The 10,653-nt window shown below is 46.3% G+C and overlaps 1 protein-coding gene across 1 annotated transcript in view; it reads right to left on the bottom strand.

Annotated features, from left to right (window-relative positions):
- Window positions 1–723: 723 nt before the first annotated feature.
- The window catches only part of GRIP1 (glutamate receptor interacting protein 1), a 232,348-nt gene continuing 222,418 nt past the window's right edge, over window positions 724–10,653 (bottom strand). The window contains exons 23-24 of the mRNA XM_045288907.1: window positions 3,133–3,279; window positions 724–2,512 (exon numbers count right to left, since the gene is read on the bottom strand). Of these exons, the coding sequence (XP_045144842.1) occupies window positions 2,294–2,512; window positions 3,133–3,279 (366 nt within the window). The 3' untranslated portion in view covers window positions 724–2,293. The remainder of the gene's footprint in view (window positions 2,513–3,132; window positions 3,280–10,653) is intronic.

Below are 10,653 nucleotides of genomic sequence, written 5' to 3'. Positions count from 1 at the left end.
GGGCTGCTAATTGCAAGCTCAGAAGTTTGAACCTCCCACCACTCCATGGGAGAAGGCTTTCTACTCCTGTGAAGATTTACAGTCTTGGCAACCCACAGGCAGTTTTACTGTCCTACAGGGTTGCTATGAGTCAGAATCAACTCGATGGTGGTGAGTTTGGTTGATGGAAGAATGCCAACCTAGGTACAGAGAATGTGAATACATAGTAATGAATGTGCATTTACAAGGCTTGTGGGGCCATAATGCAGAAATGAGCGTCTTGGGACTATATGTATGGTGTGGGTGTGCATAAGTTTAACCTCATTCAAGTTCATAGGTTTTGTTTATGGAAATGTATTTTATAGGCTATATATAATGTTCTCTGGGAACAGATCTTGTGATTCTTTGAATGAAGATGTCTCCATTTTTGCCACCCACCATGAATGGAAGTGTTTGTGTTCCCGCGGTTTGGGGCACCTCTGTGCAGAGCTCACCCTCCCGCACCCCGCCCCTGCCAACATCCTACATCGTGCAGACGGACTTTCAGTATCACAGGTGGGGTGAGTGAGCCCCACGTCACCAGAGGCCCAGAGTTGGGATCCAGCCTGTCTTGCGTGCTACGCACTGCTCCAGCTTGTGGCAAAACCGCCCATGAGAAATGACCAAGAGCACGTGGAGAGCTCAGCCCAGGGCTCTGGGCTGGAGTCCGGCACCAAAACTGAAGGCAGACATGCTTTGCTCTTTAAAATCACTGTTTATTCCATTTGGTAGAGGGTTGTTCTGGTTTTATTTTTCCATACAAATATCTGCAACAATTTTGAATTCCCCAAAACATACATAGACGATAAATATCATGCTATTAAAGTATTAAATTTGTACAAAAATACTTTACAGTTTAATACTTGTTTGTTACAAATAAAAATACATATTTAAGTGACTCATGATCTTTTTTTTTTTTTAAACATAACGTGATCAGCTGTATACTTTCTTGCCCTGGCAGTTTTGAAATGTGATGAAAATAATATCTTTCTCTGCACAAACAGAAAGGTGACATTTCCCTTAAACAGAGGACACGATGTTTGGATGTTTTCACCGAAGTGGTAGTTGGAATTATTGGCCCCACATGAAGATGTTTGGAAACTGGAGTTCCTACAGTCAATATACAGATCTATTTTTTTTAATATTCACCAAATAACAGTTATCAGTATAACTCTTCAAAATATCTGGACAGAGGAAAACAGTTGCTGACAAACATAGAAAGCAACTGTCACACTTTATTGCTTTGAAGGATGGTAATAATTGGCAATGCATTTTGTGAAGAATGTATTTACAATTTCATTAAGTGACATGGCTCAGACAAAAGCTAGTCCAGTGTCATTTTTTAAAGTACATGTGCTGTACAGCCCCTCAATGTTACCAGTTTTCAAAACATGTCGAGCAGTTTGATTAACCTATCATTAAGATGAACCTTATTTTAATAGACTCTTCATTCACTCTTAAGTCCTTAGTGTGGAATTTTAAAAATTAAGATCACTAATTTTCAGTGCTACTAAACATACTATTCATTACCAGCGATTTTCCCCCTCCCCCGCTATTAAAAATATGTCCTTAAAAAAAAAAAGGAGAAACAAAAACAAAAATAAAACAGGTCACAAGACATATCCTGTTTGATACCTTGTTGCATAGGGAATAGCATACATCTTAGTTAAAATCATTCCTATACTTGGGCAAAACATTTCCCCACCACCTAGAATGGTCTCTTGCGTGCATCGTGGCTGAAACATTTGAAGCGAACTGAATTGTATCCCGGTCCCCTCCCATCGGCAGCAGTCCCCGCAGCTTACAAAACATTACTAGTCCCCTAGGTGAGCCAACTTTGTTAGGAAAAGCCTTGTTGGTCAAGTTCTTATGTTAAAGACTTCAGAGTAAGAAACTGATTGCAAAGTGAATTAAAGGAAATTACTGCAGAGAAGACTTTTCAAGTGGGCATTAATCTTTTAAAAAAGTGACAGGCAGATGAACTTGTACCAAATGTCCTCGGATGTTCTTTGGTGGGGAGGGGCAGCCTACTTATTTTTCCTCTTCGCTACCATACACCATGAAGGTTCACCGAAAGGAAAGAAAAGAAAAAGAAAACAAGGAATCTCTTCCACCGGGATCGGGAGGTGGGCGTGAGTCGTGAGAGAGATTTAAAAGACCCCTGTGCTTGCAGTTAATGCCACGTGATGATCTGTGCTTGCCGGTCACAGACATCTTGAAGGGAGTTTTAGCACCATGTGTGTACCGTCTTTCGTCCGGTTTGACGAAGGCGTTGCTATAATGTGTTAGTGGGTTCCCGCGTCTCCAAAGGACCGCTGTGGGGGGACTGCTGGAAGTACGCCCTGTGCGGCTCGCTCCATTCTGCCCCGGGCTCCATCGACTTCTGGGGAGCCAGTGGGTTTCTGCTGATGACCAGGTCGAGCTTATTGCCGGATTCCGCTATCAGGGGCACCACGAGGCAGCAGTCAAAGTCTCTGGTGCGGACATGGTTAACCTGTAAGGTCGAGAAGAGCCCTTCTGGATGACTGGCACCGTGAAGGAAGTCACAGGAGCTACAGTGACACTTCAGGGGTAACAGGTTGCACCCCATTCAGAAGCCTAACTCTGGTCTGACAACACTGTAGAACAGCGAGGGGTTCACCCGCTAGGAGCTCTGACCGATGCCTACCCATTCCTCTTGGGCTTAAATCTAGCTTAGGGGCCCCTTCTGTGCTGTGAGAGCTGCAGCTGTGGATGGAGGAGGTAGCCTGAGGGCAGACCAGCAAGGGAAGCAGCTTGCCAACGGGAGTGGTGCCAGGTGAGGCGGAGCAGTGGGAGAGGTAATGCGTACTACTCCGACCATGACCATAGGCTGGTAGGCAATGGCCCCGTGGCTGGGTGGGGTTTTAGGAGTAAGCGTTAGACTGGGCAAGATGGCTCTGAGCTCGGTGTCATAAAACTCAATTCATAAGGATAAGGAACCAGCAACTGTACTAGGCTGAGATCAAATGGACTGGCCAGGCATTTCTTCATTCAGCTATTTCACTGCTGTGCATTTCCCAGGGAAAGAGGGAAAGAGGCTCCCTAAAGTCCAGGATGACCCGAAAGGGATTAAAACCCCACCTGAGGTCTTACCTGTAAGAGCCTGTCATAGGGCTTTAAGCCACCAAGATCTCCTGGTCCGGCGAGGCGAATATTTTTGACATACACACCTTTCTCCAGCAAGCCATCCGCCACGCTGAACCCAAAGTCCTCCATGTCAGAGTCCTTGTACAAGGTCACCTGAAGAGGGAGAATCGCCAGGGGAAATCAGCTTAGTGGACAATCTCTTCAAACCCTTGTCATGAACATAAGGGAATCGCGTTATCAATGTCAGGCTTCTCCCCCACCTCCTCCCTGCCGCGTTCCTCCTCCCCAAGAGTCTCTTTGGAATTTGTAACGTTCCACCTGGAACTGCAGTCAGGACCTGGTTTGACTGTTTTGTATATATTTTCTGGTTTGTCCTGGTTTGACTGTTTTTAATATGTTTTCTAATCACAGTCATCAAGTAAACATATCAAAAAACGAAGCACACTGCCCCCGAGGCCCAGCTGACAGAGTTGCATTGCTGGGCCATCAAGGAAGTCCAGTGTCCAGCCTTTTCCACTTCAGAGTGGCTAGTGGGTTTCAACCACCAACTGCAAAGAACAGCCGGGGTGACCTTTTATAGTTACTGAAATATGATGGACTGATAGAGCCATGTGACCCTGTCCACCCGCCTGGTCCCTGCTCTACGTACCTGTTGCTGACCCTGACTCAAGGTGACCCAATGTGTGGCAGCAGAACTGTGTTCTATAGGTTGATTTTTGGACAGTGGTTTGTTTTTTGAAAGAAGACCTTTCTTTTGAGGCATCTCTAGGTGGACTTGAACCTCCCACTTTTCAGTTAGCTGCCGCAGACTATGTTCATTGCTTGCATCACTCAGGGACTCCTCCTATAGCTCTGTGCTGAGCATATTCTCCTCCTGTGAGGAAGATGTCATTGTCTTGGCTATGGCATCCCAATTATTGGGCGCCATCAAGCCTATCACACTACCCCCTCCTGGGCCATCCTCACAATGACGGCTGTATTGGGGCCCCTGGCTGCAGCCACGGTGTCAAGCCAGCTCATAGGGGGAACTTCCTCTTTTTAAAAAAATTTCTGACTCTACACTTTACCAAGCATGATGCCATTCTCCGGATACTGATCTCTGTAGAGAGGATGCCCAAAGTATGTGAGACAATGTTTCATCACCCTCACTTCTCAGGAGGATTCTGCCTGGACTTCTTGTGACACAGATCTGGTTCATTCTTCTGGCCGTCCAGGGTCTACTCAGTATTCTTGGCCATCTCGTACTTCAAAGGTCTAATTTTTTGTGGTCTTCATTATTCACTGCCCAACTTTCACGGGCATGTAAAGCAATACAAGAGACCATGGCTTGAGTCAGGCCCACCTTGACCACCCAAGTGACAGCTTTGCCCTCTAACATTTTAGAGAGAACTTGTGCAGCGGATGTGCCCAATGAATTAATTCAGTCAACTTTCCTGATGGCAGCTCCTAAGGGTGTTGACTGTCATCCAAGTAAAATAAAATCCTTGACAATGTCAATCTTTTCCCATTCAGTGCTATTGCAAGAATGATGAGTTAAAAAGGCTCAAACATCTTCCTGGAATGAACAGTTTGCTCTGGAGCCTGGTGTGAATGAACACCTTCTTCAGTACAAGTCCAGAGTTTGACTCAGGGATCCCAGGCATCTACCCGTCTATGGTGTGGGCCTCTGAGAGTTTCCCTTGCACCTCAGATCAGCTCCTGTCCACCTCCTCCTGACCACTTACCACAGGTAGACTGAGGCTCAATCAGTCTGAGATGGAATCGGCAATTCATACTTTTACCCAATGTTCAGAGTTCCAACTACATCCCTAGTACCATTCCTGTTGGTGGGAAACACCAGTGAACGAGAGAGAGAGGAGCCTGCTCCCCAGAGGGGACTACCTTCAGGTGGAAAGTTCACGGGGCTCGCTTGCCCCGTGCCAGGAGCTGTACTGAGCACGTTACACTCTTGGCAGGGCTTCAAGCGCGACATTGTTACGACTAACGTTTGCCAGAGTCTCTCCCGCTCTCTCTTTCAGCTTTTTCTTGTGACTTGGATGAAGGGTTACGAGAAGATCATCAGTTTTACATTCAACAACATATACCCATTTGGTGTCAGAGTTGAAGCATGTGTCTAAATTGTTGCCTATAATAAATGTATAATGTAAAATATAAATTGCTTATCCTATGTCCTCCGGTGTTTCCCGCTTCCATTCCTTCCTCTCTCCCTACCCTCTGTCCTTGGGTAAATGCTGCTTTTTTTATCTTTAATCTATTATTCTAACACAGGTTAATTATTCGAACACAGTGGGGCGTTTACTTCCAGACCTGTCCGGTGACTAACGGCCACAGTGTCTATCTGACCAAGAAGCTTGGCTTCTTTTATGAGTCTGTATTCTGTTCAACATTGTCTTCCACTCTATGCAAATCAAAGACCACCTGTGCATTCCAGCCCCCTCCCCAATATAATGATCTTTTACCAATTCCAACTCAAAGTGACCCCAAAGGACAGAGTTGAGAAGCCCCTGTGGTTTTCCTAGACGATCAATCTTTATAGGAGCAGATAAGCCTCATCTTTTCTTGAGGAGGAGCTACAACGCGTGGAAGGGAGAGAGCACCCCTTGTAATGTCCTCCTGAAAAGGTGTCCTCCTTTTCCGAACCATGTCCTCCTGAAAAGGTGTGCCTGGAATCCTAACCCCTGTCGCTCCGGTGACCGTTCCACAGATTCATTCTGCTAATGAGGCAGAATTCATGCAGGGTGGTGCTTGACAGTCATTTCCTTTGAGGTGCACAAGAGCAGATTAGGCTAGCAGGCATGAAAGGAGGAACAGGTAGAAGCCACATGAGGGCCAAGGAACCTGGAACAGAAGCTGAGAAGATGTAAGGAAGGGCCTTCACGGAGAGCGTGGGCGAGTGAGAGCGAGAGTCCTCCCTTAGAGTCCGCACCATCAACTGGGAGGAAAGAAAACTCTGTTGGTTGAAGCCACCCACCTGTGGCATCTTGGTCGCAGCAGCATGCGGTAAGTAAGACAGCCCTCAAGCACAACTTGTTAGGAGGAGAAGACAAGTTTCTGGGGTGACTCGGGACAGGTAAAGGCCTGCAGGGAGTATGTGGGAGAAGCCCCACCCCACCTTTGGTGGGGCAGGCGTCTTTGTTTTGTTCACTAACAACATCCCAAGCTCCTAAGCATCAGGTGACCAGATATTAACATTGGTAAAGCGGGACAAAAGCAGGACACCATTGATAACACTCATATCCTGGCGAAACAGCCACATGGCAGCCAAAAACCGTATACCCTAGCTTGTCGTGCATCCTTTCCAAAAATTGGGACTTTTAAAAAATGTCGCAGGACATGGGAACAATTGTTAAAAATCGGGACTGTCCCGCCAAAAGCAAGACATCTGGTCACCTTACCTAAGCAGCACCTGCTACAGAGCAGACGCAGAACGTCCATTGATGACTAAATGGAAGGGTGGCTGCGACATACTAGGTGGTCACACTGCGCTGTGCGCTGTGCGCCGTGAGCCCTTGCTCAGAAGGTGTGTGACCAAACCCTCTGCCCCTCGGTGGCTTCTGGTAGGGCCTCTACGGGGCAGAGCAGCACTGACCCCCAGGGTGGCCAAGGCTGTGATCTGCACCCACGTTCTCCCACAGAGGCTGGTGGGCTCGAGTGGCTCACCTTTGGGCCTGTCATCAAGCATTTTAACCACTGCACCACCAGGGCTCCTTCTAAGTGTGGCCCAAATAAAAAACCAAGCCCCCACTGTCGTCAAGTGGGTTCCACCTCACAGTATTCTGATAGGACAGAGGGGAACTAACTGCTCCTTTGGGTTTCTGAGACTGTAAAGTTTTTTGTTTTTTTAATCTTCCTACTGTAACTTTAAAGCTTTATTGATTCCAATAGCCTTATCTTTCTCCTGAGAAGCATTTGATGGGTTTGAACCGCTGACCCTGTGGTTAGCAGCACATGCCTAACCCACAGTGCCGCCAGAGCTCTGACCTGACCAAGTCCCCACGAAAAGGCCAGCTCACTGTTATCAAGTTGATTCTAACCCATAATAACCTTAGTTAAGAGTTTCTGAAGCTATAAATCTTTTTATTTATAATAAATCATTTTATTAGGGGCGCTTACAGCTCTTATAACATTTCATACATCAATTGTATCAAGCATATTTGAACATATGTTGCCATCATCATTTTCAAAACATTTTCTTTCTACTTGAGCCCTTGGTATCAGCTCCCCCCTTTACCCTCTCTCCCACCCTCATGAACTCTTGATAAATTATTACAAATTATTATTATCATATCTTATACGATCTGCTATCTCCCTTTACCACGTTTCTGCTGTTCGTCACCGTGGGGGCAGGGAGTAGGGACAGTTATATGTTGATCATTGTAATCGATTCCCTCTTTCTCTCCCTTCTCCACCCACCTTCCCCCTACACTCATGGTATCGCTACTCTCATTATTGTTCCTGAGGGGTTATGTGTCCTGGGTTTCATGTATCGAGAACTCAGATCTGTACCAGTGTACCTGCTCTGGTCTAGCCAGATTTGTAAGGTAGAACTGGGGTCGTGATAGTGGTGGGGAGGAAGCATTCAAGAATGTAGGAATGTTATGTGTTTCGTTGATGCTCTACTGCACCCTGGCTGGCACGTCCCTTCCTTGTGACCCTTCTGTGAGGGGACATCCAGTTGTCTTTGGTCTCCATTCTGACCCCTTTCATTTGAATCAATATGATTGTTTGTTTTGAGTCTTCCGATACCTGATCCCATCGACACCACATGATCACACAGGCTGGTGTGCTTCTTCCACGTGGGCTTTGTTGCTTCCCTGCTAGATGGCCGCTTGTTTACCTTCAAGCCTTTAAGATCCCAGATGCTATCTCTTAAAATAGCCAGGCACCATCAGCTTTCTTCACCACATTAGCTTATGCACCCATTTTGTCTTCAGCAATTGTGTCGGGAAGGTGAGCATCATGGAATGCCAGGTTATTAGAACAAAGTGTTCTTGTGTTGAGTAAGGAAATGAGTAGAGGCCCAATGTCCATCTGCTACCTTGATACTTAACATGTATAAATATATGTAGACCTATATCCCTATCCTTATATATTAATATATTTATATATATTCATACCTATATTTATACCTCTACAAATGTCTTTTGCCTCCTAGTTCTTTGAGGCTATCAATCTTCATGGGACCAGATAATCTCCATTTTCTTTAGAGAAACTGATGGGCTCCAACCATCCACCTTTTGGTTAGTGTTTCACCATTGGACAGCAACACTAAGGACCCAAACCCCAAACCAAGCTCACTGCCGTTGAGTCGACCCTACAGGACAGAGTAGGACCACCTTTGGGGTTTTCCAGGACTGCAAATCTTTACAGGAGCAGAAAGCCTAATTTTTCTCCGTGGAGAGGCTGAGAGTTTTGAACTGCTGACCTTGTGGTTAGCAGCTCAACGCTGATGTACCAGTCAAGAGGGCTTTCATTCTGACTTTCAAACCATGAGTGCTGCTCCCTTCGTCCTCCATTGCCCTGATGGTCATTAGCCAGCAAGGCAGTTGCCGAATGGCAGAATAAGCCTCAGCACTGCCTTGACTTGTTGCTCGCTTAGAGTGGCCCTGTAGGGCAGGGTGGGACTGACCCTGTGAGGTTCCCAGACTGTAACTCTGGGAGAGGTGAAAGCCCCATCTTTCTCCCAAATAGAAGCTAGTGGTCTTGAACTGCTGGCCTTGGGATTAACAGCCTAACACATAACCACTATACTACCAGGCTCCTGTAAGCTGCAGGACTTCCTGCTACGATGGCCTGTGGAACCTCGGGGAGAAGTTCTGAAAACCAACAGGAGTGGCTAAACCAACTTGGGGGAGCAGAGCGTACAGACCTGGAGGTGAACTCTCAAGAGAGGGACAAAAACATGCCCGAGGTCTGACGGAGAAGTGGCTCAAACTCAGGACCCCGACTGTGAGAGCTGCGGCTTTCCGGGGCCCATGATGGGCCGTCCTGTTACTCACTGCCCTTTACGGTGTGTCAGAAATGCTCATGTAGAGTCGATTTGTTCAAAGCCGAATATCAACAGGGTCCTTCATTCCTTTTGTGTCAGTTGTCCTACGTATTCTGTTATCACCAGGACCTCCCATCCCGTCCCTCATGCTATTCACTGACTGTAGAAACGGTGTTTCAGATGCTATAGACTGCTCTAGCCCCCATATTCCTTCTCAGTGGAATTTAGCTCTGGATGCTTGCTTTGAATCAGGGTCAAGTCTATCACAAGTGGTACAGTGACTTCTTATGGCAACACCGCTCGATGTCCAAGTGTCCCATTTGGGTGAGTTCAGAAAAGCAGCTCTGACTCCTTCATGGTGAAACCCCCTCAACTTCTAACTGAAACCCGGAGGGTTTCAACCCTCCATGGCCCTCGTCTGAACCAATAATATCATCGGAGGGTGAACATGATGGTTTTCTAATAATTATTTCTTCTATATTCATTAGCTAAGATTAGCTAGAATTCTCTCCATTTGCATGCTTGGCTACTCTGAAATGCAGTTTGTATTACAAGGCAGTACAAAGGCTTACTTCTTCCACTTTTATTTTCAGAATAAGGAATAAATCTACTTATTTCCAATGGTCTCCAAGTGAGAGTCTAAAACCCACTGCCATCACGTGGATTTTGAAGCAGAATCAAAGAGGGCTTTCTAGACACACACAGACGGTCTCTTCTTTCTCCCATGATGCCACGATTGCATTTGAACCGATGACCTTTTGATTAGCAGCGGGGTGCTTTAAGTGCTGTGACACTAGGTCTTTTGTTAGGTATCAATATGAACCTCAAGTTTTTTCATGTATTCGATAGAGTTCGGTCATTTGCACTCATTACAATTAGTTTTTGATGGACAACAAGAACCCTTCCTGTTGACTCCCACATCCTTTTGAGACGACCGCTTAGTTCTGATAGCTTCTTAGCTCTCTGGCACAAGGTATGTGTCACAGACTCACCGTGAATATTTGCTGACTCAGATCTGGAGTCGTTCATTCCTCCAAGGAGCCTTGAAGGAGAGGAGGAGGAGGAGAAAGAAGAAAAAGAGGAGAGGAGGAAGAGTAGCTAATATGTAGGCATGGTGAGCTATACATTGAGGTCAGTGGTTCGAACCCACCAGTCGCTCTGAAAGAGAAAGAGGAGGCTGACTGCTCCCATAATGATTGACAGTCTCACACGACATCCCTCACTGATCCACAGCCCTACGGGGACAACACTGGAGACACAGTGTAGGAATGGCACCCCATCTGACCCCACCACACCCAGGCAACACACTAAGAGTGTGTAACAGAACAGCAAGGGGAGTAGAGCAAGGAAGACCCAAGGGAATACCAAAAATAGACTTTGGGGCCAGGGCGTGGCACCCCATCAGACTTGACTAGAAAACACTCTTAAAGGTCAGCAAACAGACCTTAAACTATTTACAGGCTTTTCTTTTTTTAGTCATGGTTTTTTTTGTTGTTGTTGTTTGTTTTCTTTTGTTTTGCTCTGTCTTGTTTTTGTGC

This window comes from Echinops telfairi, unplaced genomic scaffold (assembly GCF_000313985.2).
Source record: "Echinops telfairi isolate 266 unplaced genomic scaffold, ASM31398v2 ScPeMD7_2;HRSCAF=8, whole genome shotgun sequence".
Classification (NCBI taxonomy): domain Eukaryota; kingdom Metazoa; phylum Chordata; class Mammalia; order Afrosoricida; family Tenrecidae; genus Echinops; species Echinops telfairi.
The sequence above is the reverse complement of the archived record's forward strand: the minus strand, read 5'-3'. Positions and strand labels throughout refer to the sequence as shown.